Below are 17,563 nucleotides of genomic sequence, written 5' to 3'. Positions count from 1 at the left end.
TTGGCTCGCTCCTCATGCCGAGAGATCCAAGTGAGAGCTCGCCTTATTCAGGAAGTGTTTTCGTTCTTTCTTTCTTTCTTTTTGGATTACATCTCTGGGCTGCTGGACTGTCTTTGTTTTCTCTGGCGTGACCAGAATGGCCACGCAGCTCTAGATGGCACAGACAAAAAACAAAAAAGCCAAAGTCATGTTGAGTTTTCGGCAAGTGAACTCAGAGACCTCATTCATCTTTAAGCAGAGGATGGAAAAGTAGTTCTCTTTTAGCTCAGTGTGACATAACATGCTTAAATTATTATCACAGGAATAATTCAGATGTAATAAGTTTCACACTTCTGAACTGGCTAATGCTTTGAAGGGGCTTAATTAGGATGTGATAACAAAAGTGGGAAAGCTGGCAAAAGAGGAGATTCTGAATGCAGTTAATAAACTACATAATCATACGGCATGCTGTGTTTGAATATAAAATTAAAGATCTGCATATGTTCTGATGTATGTGATGCTCAGCTTGTTTATTCGGTTGTTTCCAGCACATTCAGGATTCATCACGTGTCTTTACTCTTATTTTATTTCACATTTTTACATTTTTTTTGCTGCTTTTCCCCGATCAGGCTCGCTGTTTTCATCTCTCTTTTATCTGGTCTCGTTTTCTTTACTTACACAGGAAACATTAATATCATTAAATTATTGATAAACTGGATTTATGGGGTTTATTATATCAGCGTCATTCTTTGTTCCCCCTTTTATCCTTTTTTGCACTGTCCCTTTGAATTATTCACCATTTCTGTTAACCATAATGTTCTTTATTTCCTTCTCAGCACCTGATTTTAATAACTCTTTCCACTTTGTCTTACACCACCACCTTCCCATCTTACCCCTTAGCAGGGAGAAGGCCCGTCTAGCGACCGACTCCGAGCTGGACCAGGACCTCAGCGACAGGCTGGGCCTGGGCAGCAGTGACACCCTGACCAACGGCAGCCATCGTGCCGATGTGGCAGCGGCCAAACGCCTGGCCAAACGTCTCTTCAACTTGGACGGCTTCAGGAAGTCGGATGTAGCGCGTCACCTCAGCAAGAAGTAAGCTGCTGCATTCAGCCACAAGGCTCTATCAGCCTTCACCTGCAGCACTTTGGATCAACTAAAAGGCTTCTTATGGAGCTCTTAGTACAAACTAATAATAATGATGATGATGTTTAATTACAGTAGTCCAGCCAAGAAGTAATAAGTGCATAAACTAGTTTTTCAGCATCATTCTAAGACAGGATGTGTCTAATTTTAGTGATCCTGAGATGGAAGAAGGCATACATACCCTGGTCAAACATGATTGGAGGCCAAGGTTGGGCTGCAAGGCAATCAAACTAATCCATTGTAGTTTAATTAAGATAGTTCAATGCAATGCACCAAGCATTTATGTTATATTCATATGCATCATGAATTATTAATAATAATTCAACAAAATCAACCTCTACAGTATTACTACTGCCACTAAAAAATCAAAAATAACAATAAGAGGTTACTGCGTGTCATCATACTGTAAGATGAATGTAAAAATCTCCTTCCTGCAGCATCTTATTTTTATTTAATGAAAGCCATTAAACTGTGACCCATGTAAATTCAGTTTCCTGCACATTTATTACTCTGCTCCCCTTTAAAAAGCGCCGTGTTACAGCAGATCTGCATTCCTCCGCTGCTCGATCAGCCCGTCAGTCTGTCAGCTGCTTTGCTCGTGCTGATGAGAAAGAATTTGGGATTAAAGGGTTTTCTCGTCTTCTGACAGCTGCACCCTGGGAATCTCCTCCCTTTTTCTTCTCTGTGTTTCTGGCCTCCGGTCTGCATCTCAATCTGACTGTGCCAGTGCACGCCGACTGACTGACAGCCCAAACTGAGCCCATTCACCGAGCTGAGAAAGCTGCCATCCGAGTGTTTGACTGACACTCTGAGTTTTAATGATCGCTGTAGTTTCTTTGCTTCTTCCCGCGGTTATTTTCTCTCCTAATAAACCTGCGTATAATTCTACTGTGTCTCTGTTTGCTTATTTGCAGCAATGACTTCAGTCGCATGGTTGCAGAAGAGTATTTGAGTTTCTTCAATTTCACAGGCCTCACTCTGGACCAGGCGCTGCGGTAAGAAATCACAGTTAAACCAGTTTTTACTTTGACAGAGACGCCTGATGTTAGATTACTGAAAAATGGCCAAGAGTTCCCCTAAAATCAACAAAGCATTTGATTATTGGTGTAAACCTCTTCTCTCTCTGTGATGCTGATCCCAGTTAGAGAGAAAAACGCACATTTGATGTCTTTGTTTTCTTTTGTGGTTGCCCTCCTCTGGTAAACACTGCTCTCTAGAGGCCAGCTGTGAAATTGCAGTGAAAGACTATTGACAGCATAAACATGCATGCTGTTAAAGAGGTTTATGTTTGTTATCTTTATTTATTAGATTTATTCATTCTGGGCATAAACTGAAAAACAACCAATACTGTGAGGTTTTTTGTTGTTTTTTTTCTTTATGAACTTTGCTCAAGAAAAAGTAATAATCTACAGGATTTAAAATCAGTGTAACATTTTTACTGTGTAAAAATGTTCCATTCAAGAAAAAAGTCAAACAGATTACTCTCTGTACAAACTCCTTGTACATTACATATACAAAAGCTGGGACTTTAACTCTTTAACATTTAAGCTTCTAATCTTTCAACACCCCTGTTTTAAGGAAGTTCAATGTTTTACATAGTGTTGCTTTAATTAATCTGCATAATAATAATTGGCATAAGAAATGTGGCAAACTGAGAAGTCTTAACAACAGAGAAGCCACACAGAGATTGAGCCTGTTGTTCTACTCCAAACAGATAGGGGGAGCTCTTTATTGAACTTACTGAAGCTATACTACACTGTGCTTCAGAGGGTCGCCTGAGCTCACTCATGGTACTACATTCTTTCCATCAACAATAACTGTCGCTGAATTTATTCTGCAGCATCAACAAGAACAGTTAGAGTCATGTAACCATAAACAATAAACATCTTAAACAGCCACACATATCCCCAAGGCATGATGGGAGATAACTAGCTGCTCCCAACACGGCACAATAATAACAATTTATGTGCCAGAAATGACTCATTCATTTAACCTATCTGGATTGCCTGAAATATTAAGGCAATGTTTGATTCAAGACAGACAAAAGCATATTAAATATGTCAGACCTGCAATAAAACATAATTTCCAGGCTCAGGGACTAATATCTTAATTGAAACATTAAAAGCAAGAACATCCTGGTGTTAAATCTCTTGGAAATATTATGAACATATGAAAGTATGTATGGTATTTTTTAAACTTAAAAAAGACATTAGGATTATTTTAAGTCAGTTTTTAAATTGTCACATGACTTTGTACTTTGTATTTAAGTAAATGTAAGAGGATTTTACACTAAGATTTCAAAAATGTAATTAAAGAACATTTTTCTGTTTCTTGAGTGAGAGTGTGGCGTCATTGTATGTTTGGCTTTCAGGATACAAACACAAAGACAGGCTGCGTAAGAAAAAGCCTTTGATTATAGATTATCCAAAGTTCACTGAAGAGTCTGCAGGCAAAACTTGAACCAAATCCAACAGACACGATACCAGCACAGGTTAACAGACATTACAACTAAATGAAGACAACTCTATGACACACACACACACACACACACACACACACACACACACACACACACACACACACACACACACACACACACACAGGGTAATCTGGTAAGTGAACACAGCTGGGAAAAACTGTGGCACAGGCGAAGGTCATCAAATGACAAACAGGAAGTAAAACTACAGTAAAGGCACAGCAGACACACACTATCAAATTAAAACAGGAAGTACGTAATAAACATTCAGAAACATGAAGTAAGAGAAAATAAACTCACCAATCATTTTCAATCAGAGAAAATGAATTAAAATGTTCAAAAGGACAAAATCTACTTCAGAAGCATGTGACTCAGTCATTCCAGCATTTTCATGTGTTAATATATTTTGGTGATGTGGTGGAACATGAAAATGATGAATTTCAGGAACATAAAGCGTCCGATTTAAAAACAAAAGAAAAAAGAATTTGATTATTTAATTTCAACACTTCTAATAAAGGACAACAAAAGTCTAAAATTAGACTCCAAAAATACATGAGATGACTACGGTTTAAAAGAAAATACTTAAAATATAAAAAATCCAATTATATTTAATCTTATTTTACTTCATGCTTGAATTAGTACCTTCAGTTGCTGAAAACAATGATGAAGCTTTAAATGACTTTGTTTTTCCCTGCAATGTTGTTTTTTTCATGGAAACACTAAAGCTAGAAGTACAACTATCGTGTTTAAAAAAAAAAAAAAAAAAAAGAGTCTAATAAATTTAATAGTAATGTAACACTACATCTGTTATTTTACTGCACTTTAATGGTAAAACAGTTTAAAACAGGTCATCTGTAACCATTTTGGTGTTTAGCAACCATCTGCTGACTTTGTGTTTGTGCTGCAGGACTTTCCTCAGGCAGTTTGCGCTGATGGGGGAGACGCAGGAGAGGGAGAGGGTGCTGTCACACTTTTCCAGGCGTTACTTGGACTGCAACCCAAAAGTGATACCATCAGAAGGTGAATGCTGGTATAAATTTATTTATGTATATATGTGTCTATGGGTTGTTGTTTGTTTTTGCTTCCTATAGATTTAAATAGTCGCAGCATAAATAAATGAGAAGAAATCAGTAGATCAATAGCATAATGGGTCCTTTTAAGGTAATTTAGCAGGTGTAATAACCAAGTAAGATCATTTCATTTCTCACAGCAGCTGGTAAATTAATATGCATTTATTCAGTTAATGATTACTACATAAACAGGACTAACTGTAGTACCTGTGGTGTTTGTTTTGTGTAATGACTGCAGTGGCAGGCTAGTAAAAATTAACAGCATATATGAAAGCAGTATTGTTCGCCTTAAAACCACATTAGAAGGATGCACTTGTATTTATGCAAGTTCCCAGTAAAACTAGTTTCATAATCGCAGATGAGTCATTTTGCAGAGAAAGCTAACGCAGTGTTTCCACGTTTTAGATGCAGTTCACACTCTCACCTGTGCCCTGATGCTGCTTAACACTGATCTGCATGGTCAGGTAGGTATAATGCTCGAGTGTGTTTCAGTGAAGCTGGAAGTGTGCAGCAAGTGTGTAGGTGCTCACATGATAAACAAAGAAAGAGAGCTGTTTAAGAGCTGCGTTCTCCTCAGAGGCCCTTTGGATTAGCTGTGCGGAGTTTGTTTTTTTTTAGTATAAGACTCGGTTTGATCACCATCTCATCTGGGTCTGCAGGTCTGCCTGCTGAGCTCCTTTCTCCATCATTAATCTGCTGCTTTTATAATCAGAGCCTTCCTTTGGAAATCTGGGCCATTGGTGGCTCTTCTGTGTGATAGTGCAGCTCAGTGGATGAATGATTAATTAAAGTGGCTGCGAGGTGACAGGATCAGGGAGCGGCTCTTCCATGGAAGAGCACATCAGGAAAGTCTCTACATATTTTAACAAATTTAACTGTTAACTTTTTTGCGACTCTACCTGTTAATATTGGCGGTTCTTTTCTATAAATACCCTCTAATAGTGATTATAATTGGATTTGGTTTTGATTGGCAGGTCGGGTGCACAAGTTTTAATTTATTTTGGATTTTTCCAAATCAACATAGAGTCAGAAGTACACACTCACTTAAATCTTTGAATAAATGATGATGACGGTTCTATAAATGTCTTTTAACCTGGCAAGCCCGAGGCCTGTTAACTTCTCATTAGTGATCATGATTGACTACAACTGGTAGTTTCTTTTTACTGGAATAAAAAGGATTTGTTTGAGAGCACTCACTGGATCGACCAACACTCAAAAGAATGGGAAAGTCCAGAGAACTAATAAGGAGAACCACAGAGTTGGGAAGGTCTCTGGGAGATGTTCCCAAATGTCTGCAGATTCCAAGAGCATCAATTCACATTATTGTTTCTAAGTACAGGTTATTAGGACGCGTCACCACTTTGCTGAGTTCAGTAACCACCAAGGCTTAATCACTGTCCACAGTAAAGCCAGTTTTACATCCCCATGGACTGTGAAGTGATGTAAAACTTCAACACCTTCAAGTGACTGGAATTTACATCTTCCCACATGGACAAGCCAGATGCCTTCTGGAGAAAAGCTTTATCATCAGACAAGACAAAGATTGTGGACCTTGAACGTAGTGAAAACCTGTGGATTATGATTAAAAGCTAGTTTTGTGTGACACCCTGACCAACCAACCAAATTAAACAAACTCTACCATGTCTGCCAAGAAGAGTGGACACATATCCAGCCAGTATTATGCCTGAGGCTCATTGGTGGCTACCACGAGCATGTGGCCAAAAAATTAGGGGACATCTAACTAAATATTAGTGGGGATGTATGTATATATTTGAGCCTGTATGGGTTAGAGAAATTACAAAATAAGTTTATACTTGTGCATCTTGTTTTTTTTAAACTCATTAAACATGTATAATGTACAACCATTTCACCCTGAGCGAAAGAAACAAAAGAAATTATTTAAACCCGAGAATGAGCGGATGTAAGACTCTGGCCACGACTATAAATACGGTCTATTCACTGAACTGTCAGAGAGACTTTGCCTGAAAAGTATCTAAAAAGTAACCATTTAAATGAGAAGCTATCTCATCAAACACTAACTCAGCAGCGTTAATAATTTTGACACCTGACCAGTGATTTAATGCTTTTTGCATTGACAGCTTCTCCATAACTTTTCATAGTCAGAGGGACACTTACAATAAAAATTGACATTAATTAAGTTGAAGGCACTTTGTGTGAAATAAAGAGGTAAGGAATGTGTGTTAGCATGAAATAATAAATATTAAATGTCTATTGTTTTTTCCAGAACATTGGCAAGAGGATGTCATGCACACAATTCATTGGCAACCTGGAAGGACTGAACGATGGCCAGGATTTTCCCAAAGAACTGCTCAAAGTAAGCCAGTCTGAAATAGCACAAACGCACATGCTGTCATACGCAAACACACATCCCACATGAAAGTGAGCGGGCTGCCTCTGCCAGCGCTGTATTGTCCCTCAAATACTGCGCGACTGAGCCTGGCTGTCTGGCTCGCGCTTGTTGCCAGCTGGCATTCACCTCATCTCCAGGGGCATCCAATCAGAAGGCAACCCCAGGCCCGCCACTTCCCGGTATGCTCCGGCTTGGAACCTTGGGGCTTGACAACTAATTGTTTCGTGGTCTGGAGACGAAGAGAGTGACACACAGCCGACCTCGAGGCATCTGTGTGTGTGTGTGACTACAGCAGCATTAGATTAGCCTGTTAGCTTAACCAAGTTGAGCTCGGCCTGTCAGACAGAACCTGCAGGCCACATGACAGGGGGAAATAATCCAATCAGAGCTGGTTGCTTGTCCAATGGTGCTCATAATGATGATGCTGTTGATATAGTTTTGTCTGCAGAGCGGTCCATCAGCATGCCACGGGGCCCCTTAGTGCGAGTCAACAAGTTGCATTGCAGTATTAATAATGTATGAGGGAGCAAGTCCTTCTGCTGAACTGGCGGGAACCCTGAAATGAAAAGCCGAGCCTGTTATTAAGGGCAGATAGTATCCACGCTGAGGGCTTGTGACTGCAACAAAACCAGTCATGCATTATCTCTTTTATTTATGCTTGTGGAAATCCAGGAACTGTCTTTTTAATCATGCATTCCACTTTCCACAGCTTCTTTTATTCTCTTTCTCTCTCAATGAGACTTTTTTTTTACCCTGAAGCCTCTGCCTCCCATCCTCTGACTCTCTAAATGTTCTGCCTGCCCGCTCACTGCCCTGCTCCTTATCTCAGCTCCGTTTAGCTCCCGTGCAGTTTAATCTCTGCCTCTAGACTGAGTCTCACTGCCACCTTTATCTGCTCGCTTTCACCTCCATCCTGTTCTGCTCTGTTTTCTTGCCTCCCCTCTCCTGACCGGTCATCTCTGCATTTGTTCTCTTCTGGTTTATGTCATTGTTACCTATAATTTTACCATTTCAAATTCCAACTCAACAACTATCATTCTCTGTAACCATAAAAAGATGCAGGTTAGGGTTAAGAGATATTTCACCGTGCTTTTTCTTTGCAAAGTGTATTGCAAACTAATTCAGTAGTTTGCCTTGATCAGACCAAGCATTTATATCTGCTGAAGTTAATGAAATCTAGAACTAAAATTCAAAGCTGCTCTTTTAGCTTATATTTCTTTTTGCACCAAACCCCATTCCCTCAAGAGACTTTACTTTTTACATTATACATGCTTCCCTTAAATAGTATCATTAGAAGGCAAAGCATACATTTCCACTGCTATGCAGATGACACCCAACTTTATCTGAGAGTGAAGCCAGATGATATAAATCAACTAGTAATAACTTGATAAAGACTTAAAACCTGGATGACGTCTAATTTCCTGCTTCTAAATTGAGATATAACTGAGGTTATTGTACTCGGCCTTAAAAACTTGGAAATATGGAGTCTAAACAAATATTTATCTGGATGGCATTACTTTGGCCTAAGGTAACACTGTGGGGAATCTTGGAGTTATTCTATGTCCCTAAATCCACATATTAAACAAACATGTAGGACTGCTTTCTTGCACTTGCACAATATCTCTAAAGGTCCTGTCTCAGTGTGATGTTGGAAAAGTATGTGCATTTATTACTTCCAGGCTGGACTACTGTCATTGATTATTATCAGGATGTCCTAAAAACTCCCTGAAAAGCCTTCAGTTAAAATGCTGCAGAAAAGTCCTGACAGGGACTAGAAAGAGAGAGCAGATTTCTCCTATACTGGCTTCCCTTCATTGGCTCCCTGTTAAATCCAGAAGTGAATTTATAATCCTGCTCCTCACATACAAGGTCTTGAAAAATCAGGCCCCATTTTATCTTAATGATCTATAGCACCATATGACTCCATTAGAGCACTTCACTCTCAGACCGCAGGCTTACTTGTGGTATTTAACAGTAGAATGGGAGGCAGAGCCTTCAGCTTTCAGGCCCCTCTTCTGTGGCTCCCAGTTTGGATTCAGCACAGACACTATCTCTACTTTTAGGATTAGGCTTCAAACTTTCCTTTTTGATAAAGCTTATAGTTAGGGCTGGATCAGGTGACCCCGAATCCTCCCTTAGTTATGCTGCAAGAGGCCTAGCCTGCTGGCGACTTCCCATGATGATGATAAAATATATGTATAAAATGTACAAAAAGCTCAACAGGAGGAGGTGTAATCGCTTTCTGTCCTCAAAAATAATCAATAATATTCAGCCAATCAGCTTCCTCCACAGTATTTTGAATCTAGCAGCTTTGCATAATTCACACTTCAAACTAATCCTTCTTTTTCTTACACTGGGACATCTTTGCTCCTTTTCCTCGTCCCACTGACCAAACGTTCCTCTGGTTGGCCACTGCTCTTAAATTGTTTATTTGAACATCAGGTGGGTGAGCCGTAGATGACCATTATGGGGGTTACCCCTCTCAATGACATCATACAAATCCAAGATTAGAAAAGCCAGTCTGAAACAGAGTTATTAGAGCCGTCTGAAGTCTGTGCTTTTGGCTCACAGGGACTACTGGTGCATAGGCTGACCTCATGAATTAAAAATGTAGCCATGTTTAATAAGAGCATTCACCACAGTACACTGTGTATCACGTAAAATAAGAAAGACCATTGGAGGTCTTAATTTTGGTGCCACCGATTTTTTTTTAGTCAGTGCATCTCTTACTAAATAAACACTGTAACTCGTTCAGGTTTTGCTCACAAACAGTTACTGTATCTGTTCCCGGTAGCCTCTCATTCCTTTCTTGTTTTTTCCTGTCCTCCCTTTTTCTCTGTTATCGCACCATCATTTCCTGGTACAAAATGACCTTCCCTCTCCCTCCCCACCACCATCTCTGTGTTCCTCATTTCCTCCGTTTATTTTCTTATTTTCCCATTTCCCCATTTGTGCCTGGTGCTCGTGTTTGTATTTGCTGTAAATACATTAGAACACAGCTGGAGATACCCCTCATTCAGTTTAATTTTCAGCATGCACACGTGCTGTATTCCATTTGGTGTTCTAGGGTCAGAGCTTGTTTCTATTTTTCCACAGTTTTTTATTTTCCTGGCATCTTTTTCTCCTTTTGAGCCCACCTTTCCTTGCTGTATCTTCAGGTTTAACTGGTTTTTCCATAAAATTGTTTGTTAGTTTTGTTTCTTAGCATTTAATAGCAAAAAATCTGTTACTGTGTGTTGCACCGGGTCAATTTATGGATGCACCTTTCTAACCAGGCTTGCTTACTTTTGCTGATAACTTATCACTCCATCCTCTCATCTGAAGGTTAAAGTGGAATTTGGCAGGTGGGGAAGCCAGTAGATGGGATGTAGCAGTGCAGTGCGGAGGAAAAATTACTTAGAAATAAGTCACAATCATTTGTATAGTGAGCTGCAGTATATATAGTATTCTGTGTGTATAGGTTGTGACCAGAGATTTGCTGCTCTTTGTGGATTTAGCCAATAGAATTCAGGAATATTTAAGCAGATTTTGTGCAAGCTACTGTGGCTAAATTTCAACCTCAAGTCAATATAAAGCTGGTATCAAAAGTAGAACTTGGTAAATCATTGTAATCCACGCTGCCTTAATTTTAATCTCATGTCTAATTTTACTCTCACTTCTTTTCTGTAGGGCTAGCTGCATGCTGAAGTACCCCAACCACAAGTTTATAGGCATCTGCACCATGAAAACTCACAGGGATAAGAAGGAAAAAGCTGTGAGCAAAAATGTACAGGGGCCAGACCTTTAACCATTTCTTGTCAAAAAATGGTCAGCTGTAGAAAACTAACACGGCTAAAGATGCAGAGTGCCAAAAAATGTAGGTGATAAATTACAAATTGCATAAATATGTTTAAAACTTTTAGATGTTACTGAGTTCTGAAATTCAGCAAGAATGAATCCTATAGTCATTAATATACTTTGTGCATATTATATGCAAATCTCATCCTGATTCCACAGTACTTTGTGCAGTGAATATGGAAGTACCTAGCTGCTAGCTACCACAGCTGTTGGATCTTAAACTACAACTTAAAGCAACCTTTGCACAGATATTTTGTCATTTGTCACATTGTGTCTCTTTATCATCATTTAAACAGCTTTCCAATAAGAAATACTGTCACCTCACAGAGATCAATATTCTTTTTTTAGCACAAAGAGCTGAATTTTGTACCTTTAATTACTTTTAGGCAGTGGCATACACATTTTAGATATGTTGGGAAATATAAGCAAAAAGAGAGCCTTCATAAAGAGCAGTACAGTGTGACTCTTTAAAATGGTGCCATATGTCGCAGCTTTACTCCGAGGGGCAGAAACACTGACGTGGCACTGAGCCACTTTAGCCCTGTGGCTGAAACAGAAATCAGCTGCCTGGTGGACTGGAAAATAATGAGTGAGGCTTTGCATCCCCCTGACACCTCTTTCCACCTCTCTCCCTCAGGTAGACTACACTCCCTCTTTCATCGTCAATTAACTCATTTCTTCCTCTATTTTCTTTCTTTGTCTTGTTTTGTGGCTCTGCCTTCCCCAGTAACTGTCGCAGATTCTCCCTCTCTCTCTCAATTACTCCTCTCGACCCTCCCTCGCTTTCTCTCGTTTGATTAAACCCTATGATATGTTTCCTCATTACCACCACAATAGAGGAGCAGAATAGAGCAATCTCCTGAAGTGAGTGTGCGAAGCCTCAGCTCCACTGCCCGCCCTTACACTTTCCAGCACACCAATAACTCCCCGAAAGCCTTTTTATGTCAAGATATTTTATTTTTATTGCATTTCAACAGTAATAATGACACAGAAAGAGGCGAGATAAAGAAGGAGATTACGTGAAACAAAGGCATTAACCAGGTATAAAATCAGGGGGTGGTGTTCCCAAACTGCAGTGACTATCAGTGGCACGAGTAAAGCTCCCAGACAAATGTAATGCAAGGTTTTAATGAACATATAAATATCTATTCCTGCATTAAATAAGCTGCTTACTTTGGTTGATTTCAGTGCTTTTACAGCATTTAAAAGTATAATGGAAACATGAGCCAATCCTTTTGAATGTTAAAAGGCTTCAGGCAAATATCACATCGTTAGGTTGGGGTTTTTTTTAGCATTTACTGTATTTTTTTATTATTATTATTGTTTTGATTGGTTGAGGCCTTAAGCAGAGCAGCAGTAATTCATGTATTGGTTTGCAGGCCGTATGTCTGTGCAATCTGATAGAGTAAAAGAGTAAAAGGCTGAGTTAAATGTTTGGTCGATACGATCTCTGGTAATATGTTGATGCGCACACGTTATTAGATCCAACATGTGACACGGTGGATGAATGCATTCAGCTTCAGCACACGCTTCTATTGCAGAGCTGGTGCTCATTTGTCTCAATCATTGTGGTCTTGTTCTGGGATTCGTAATGAGCCCATAAACTATCTAAATGTAGTCCAGAGGATATTTCCTCGCCGAGTTGCCCGCGCTGTGCTATCAGTCAGCGGGCATGTGACAGCTTGACAGGGTGCTCGCAGCTCGAGCACAGAGGCCGGTCAATTTAGTCAGCAGTGTTACGAATAAATTTTTTATCACATGTAGTTGCAGGAAAAACTTGGACATTCTGTATAATATTATTATATTATATGTAACATATCATATATATTTCATATACATTAAATATATCATATATATTTATTCTTTTGCATAAATAATAAAACATAAAAATAAAACATATTATACTTTTCCCTAAATTAACTGATATCGTTCTCTGTGGGGGGGAAATGACAAACTGCAGGATTAACAGTAAATTTAAAGTGAAAGTAGAATGAGGTGTTTCTGATCAGTGAGATAACGATCCGGTGTTGTTTGAGGATGGGAATAATGGTGTGAGTCAAGTCGATTGGTGAGGGAAAAGAGAGTTTAGAGTTCACCAGGCAACAGTTAGACTGACTGTACAATTGAAGGGAATTCCACGGAAAGGGTCGACCAACAAAGGTTTTCACAAGAGCAAGGTCAGAGTCCGCGAAGGAGCTCGGCGCAGCTTCCAAAGAAAGGCTTCAATGTAAATGGAAGTCAATTTATTGTTGAACAAACTGATTGGCCAGCTTCAGGCTTCATTCGGGTCAATGATGGTTTTTTCCGCCAATCAATTCACCGTGAAGCAAACTGGCTGACACCTATAATAAGTGCTTTCCCCTTAAAATACCAATAAACATCATAAAGTTGGCTGTTCATAGCTCCATTTAAATTTACTAATAAATTGTGCTACATATTTAAAGATGAACCTAGCAGTTACATTTTTGTAGGCCAGTAAAAGTCTGATGTACTTGTTTGCGAGTCCAGTGGGGAGTCCACCATCAGCAGCAGCTATGGAGCGCATGGCAGGGCTGCAACGAGAAACCACTGCTCTCCAAAACAACACAGCAGCCAGTGTGAAATTAGGTAAAGTTCATATATAGACTTTTTTTAACAGATACCAAAACAGAACTTTTTAGGATAAATGAGCAGCATTTTGTTTAATAGCCTGTCTCCTCTGTGAACATGGTAATTAAAGGGATGATTTCTGATTTTTTTAATCATTGATTGATGAATTCATTCTGAATTATGCATACATATTTTAAAGGAAATATCAGAAATGTTTTTGTTAAAACCGAAATAAAACCTGAAAAGAACAGTTGTCAAATCAAAAAGATGCTTTACCAACGAACGGTCAGAAAGAAGAACGAAGGTGATGTTTGGGAACGGTCAAATCAATCGGACTTCAGTTGAGCTAAAATGTTGCAAAATGACTTGCAGTAAACATTTTTGAGGAAACACACCAACAGGCCGGAGTTTCTTGTGTTTTGAGCTGTGAAATAGGCTAAAATAGGAGAGCAAAACATTTTCCCTGTGAAGGGATCCTCCTGGAAAACACCTGTTTCTTTCTGTTAAAGCCAACAGGGTTGATGCTAAGCTAACCAGCTATTGCCTGTAGTCTCATTAATGACCAACAGCAAATAACAAATCATTGCTTTACCTAAAAATTGAACTATATATTTTGGCTCCTTCGTATTGGTATAATTTGTTCACATTTACACCTAATTAATTTACTCGTTTTGATCAGGGGAGACAAGATTAAACACGAGTATATGAGATTATATATATCACAACTCATGCTGAGGCAAGGCTAAGGTGGTTTGGATGTGTGCAGAGAGCTATAGTGGATGTATTGGACAAAGGAGGAAAACAGTGAAGGAGGACTGATGTGACGGAGGAGGATGCTAGGAATAGGGTGAGATGGAGACAGATGATCCGCTGCAGAGTCGCCTTAAGGGAACAGCTGAAAGAAGAAGAAGACTCATCTCTGTTGAATCTTTTGCCTTTGTTGTTGTTTTTGCAGTTCTGCAGTATTTGGACTACTTGTGCTCGTGACTGATAAGTGGTTTGTATTTGGCCCATTAACACAAAAAGAAATGATTAAGACTTGTGCTCTGAGTGCCACAGTGAGAACTCCATGTTCCCTCTATACTAGCCTGCATGGAAGCATAGCGGCTCTGTAGCTACTGTAGCTCCCTGCAGATTTTGAAGCTCTGGCTACTGGCCCAAGCTTGTGCTTCAGAGGAAGCTTTCTTCCTTTATTGTGAGGCTCAGAGATACATAGGTTTGCACTCCCTCTAAGTCTCTCTCTCTTCTCAACACTGCTCAGGGCGCAAAGCTTGAAGTGGGAGCTAATGATGCACTGAAGTAGGTTACCAGCCCGCAGATACAGTGGCTTACAAATTCTGCTGAAATGAAAATGTTGTAGAGCTCAATCATGCAGCGAGCCACGCTCTTCAAACAGTAATTAGGTACACTGATGTTATCGATTGCGGGGAGGAAAGATGGATGGTTTATTTGTTTTTGTAAATGAGGGAGAAGAAATCTTTCTCACATGTCCCCGCTGTCGGTCTGGCTCATGGATAAATGTGTCTGAAATCTGCACAGGAGCGCCGTAGTGCCGGCGCTCGGCGGCTGAGCCAGCCTGGCGAAGACAAACAAGTCCTTTCTGAGGACAGATGCTGCTGTTTGCATGTGCGACTACACGTCTGGACAGGGTGCACGGGGAGAAAACAGCAGTTTTGAAATTGCAACACATGTGATTTTGTAAAAGCTGTCAAGAATTTCAAACCTGTGTAACTTTGGAGCAGGTTGTCCTCTTCTATTTTTAACTACACACCCTTCAAGGATGAGCAACCCCTAACGCTTGCCCTCTTATTTTCCACATACTCCCTGCATGTTTATTAGATTTCAGTCGGACTCAGAGGATTCATTATGGCAGCAGGATACAGTTAGAATCTGGCATCTCCAACCTCATCACTTCCTGCAAATATGGCACACATAGCTGATGGAGAAGGATGAGTAAATATCTACTCTGAGTGATGGACAGTATGAAAAATAGATGCAGCTTTCAGGTCTGAAAGTATCTCAAACCTGCATTATTTCTAATGACCAGCAGGGGGCGACTGCTCAGGCTGCAAAAGGATTCGCAGGTTTCTAAAAGTCTATCATTATAGATGGATTTCATGGGCTAAATTGCCCGTTTCTGATTATACTGAATAAAACATTAAGTTTATTTTGTAAATTTTGATCACAATTAGTGTCAGAAACCCAATTAGCTGGAGAGTTATCCAAGCGGTAAGCATGAAACCGTAGCTCATCATCTGCGGTTTCAGGGAAAAGCCTGAAGCTTCCACACAGGACTACACAAACCAGCTGATGGCGTCACGGTGGCTACATCCATCTTTTATATGGTCTATGGATGACATGTCAGAGAGAGAGACCGACAAATGTTGGAGGGTGTGTTCGGCACACTTTGGTCTTTGCTCTGTGTGTAATACGAGGAAAAGCTCGAGTTATCTGCCTGAATCAGCTCACAGGCTTTGTTCCATTCATGTTGCATTACTCTAAAAGAACAACTACATTGTTTATAGATAGATAAATAGGCTAAATCATTATATATGAATACAGAAGTTATTTTCTCTAGGCTGGAAGTGACGAGTCCCTGGAGTGTCTTTGTCTCCCTTGTGTGCAGAGCTATGCATGTGCAGCCTCCCTCTTCTGTCTGTGCAAAAACATTTAATGTTTAGTCCTCCAGAGTTGGGCAATTTTAGATATAGGGTTATATGCATAAGGGTTCATGTTGCAGTTATTCATGTTTAATTTGTGTAGGCTGTAAAGGTGTCTGCATTTTTTATTTTATTTTTTTTTTTAAGCAAATCGCAAAGTAAGTTGAAATCTCTGTCAAAGGTGGTTTCCAGTCCAGTCCATTGCTCTGGCACTGACGCTGGTCCCAGAGCGCTCTTCATTCAGTTTCTATCATCTTATGTCTTTGCTTTCTTTTTATCTCCTGGCAACAGGACACTGTTTTCTGTTTTAACTACCTGGATAAAGTTACTTATAGCAAACAGGAGGGAAAAAAAGCTTTTGGTGAATTTGCTTCTCTTTGTTGCATCATCGAGTCTTTATTTTCAGAGGAATTTATACTCAGAGGCAGAAAGAATTGTCCAGTTGTGGAAACAACAGTTAGCTCGTAATAAAGGTTAAAGTAAAACTTTAAATGATACATTTTCTGATAATCTGTGCTGCTGTCGTCAGACTAAAACTCACTAAATCTGCTGCTGTTTATTTTGACTCATGCACCATCCTGCTGTCTCAAACACACAGTGGAAAGAAACGCTATGGTGCACACATTTGTCTTTTTTTTTTTTTGTATTATTTTGCAATTTATATAGTACATATTACTTTTTAAAGACTTTTATCATATCTCTGTATCAACATCACGCTGTCTCTCTTATTAAAAATGCAGCCTACTGCTGTTTTAAGGAAGGTTTCCAAGTGATGCACACTGTAAGTGACAGGCCACATGGTTTCACTGTGATTAAAATGAATGCAGCCGTGCTGTGCTTCAGCTCTGATGCAGCACATCTGGTGGAGTTGCATGTTGAGAATTTAACCACGCCAGTGTCACTGACACACTGATGTTGTTTGCTTTCTTATTTAGCATTTCGATGTGTCAGATGCAAAGAATTTCAGGTTTCTCTCAGTTGGTGACAGATTGGGTCCAAAGTTGTGGCAGAAATCAGCAGCTGACTTTGAGACATACTGACTGGTTTTGGACTTTGTTTGCAAGAACAAACACATAAAATATTGTCGGTCGTCTCTTTTTAATGTGAACTAATCTTATTTTAATGGCTCCATCTCTGCAGCCCTGCTCCAAGAAAAGCCTGTGGGAAGCCTTAGAAATTTGCTTGCAGTCAGTAGTTTGAGACCCTTGTGTTCGGTGCTTAGCGCTGCACTATTTTTACTTTTCATTGCTAATAGATCAGCTGCAAGGAAAATAATGCAGCTGTCTTTTTCTAGTCTGTAAACAGACATATGTAGGTGCTGCGCCCGAGCAGGACGAGTAGAAACAAAAGCAGTCTGCACATTTATTCTTATTGAATACAGATAAACTGAAGGAGATTAACCAACAGCATCAATGTGAAGAGAAAAAGGAAGGAA

At 39.7% G+C, this 17,563-nt stretch overlaps 1 protein-coding gene across 4 annotated transcripts in view; it reads left to right on the top strand.

Moving 5' to 3' along the window:
- Positions 1 to 17,563, top strand: part of LOC101486561 (PH and SEC7 domain-containing protein 1) — a 99,895-nt gene that overhangs the window by 43,862 nt on the left and 38,470 nt on the right. For all 4 annotated transcript variants that reach the window (XM_004565889.3, XM_004565890.4, XM_076887717.1 and 1 more), the window contains 5 exons: positions 880 to 1,074; positions 2,040 to 2,120; positions 4,509 to 4,621; positions 5,077 to 5,135; positions 6,917 to 7,006. In XM_004565889.3, the coding sequence (XP_004565946.3) occupies positions 880 to 1,074; positions 2,040 to 2,120; positions 4,509 to 4,621; positions 5,077 to 5,135; positions 6,917 to 7,006 (538 nt within the window). The remainder of the gene's footprint in view (positions 1 to 879; positions 1,075 to 2,039; positions 2,121 to 4,508; positions 4,622 to 5,076; positions 5,136 to 6,916; positions 7,007 to 17,563) is intronic.

This window comes from Maylandia zebra, linkage group LG8 (genome assembly GCF_041146795.1).
Source record: "Maylandia zebra isolate NMK-2024a linkage group LG8, Mzebra_GT3a, whole genome shotgun sequence".
Lineage (NCBI taxonomy): Eukaryota > Metazoa > Chordata > Actinopteri > Cichliformes > Cichlidae > Maylandia > Maylandia zebra.
Note: the sequence above shows the minus strand (reverse complement) of the source record. Positions and strands in the feature narration are given on the sequence as shown.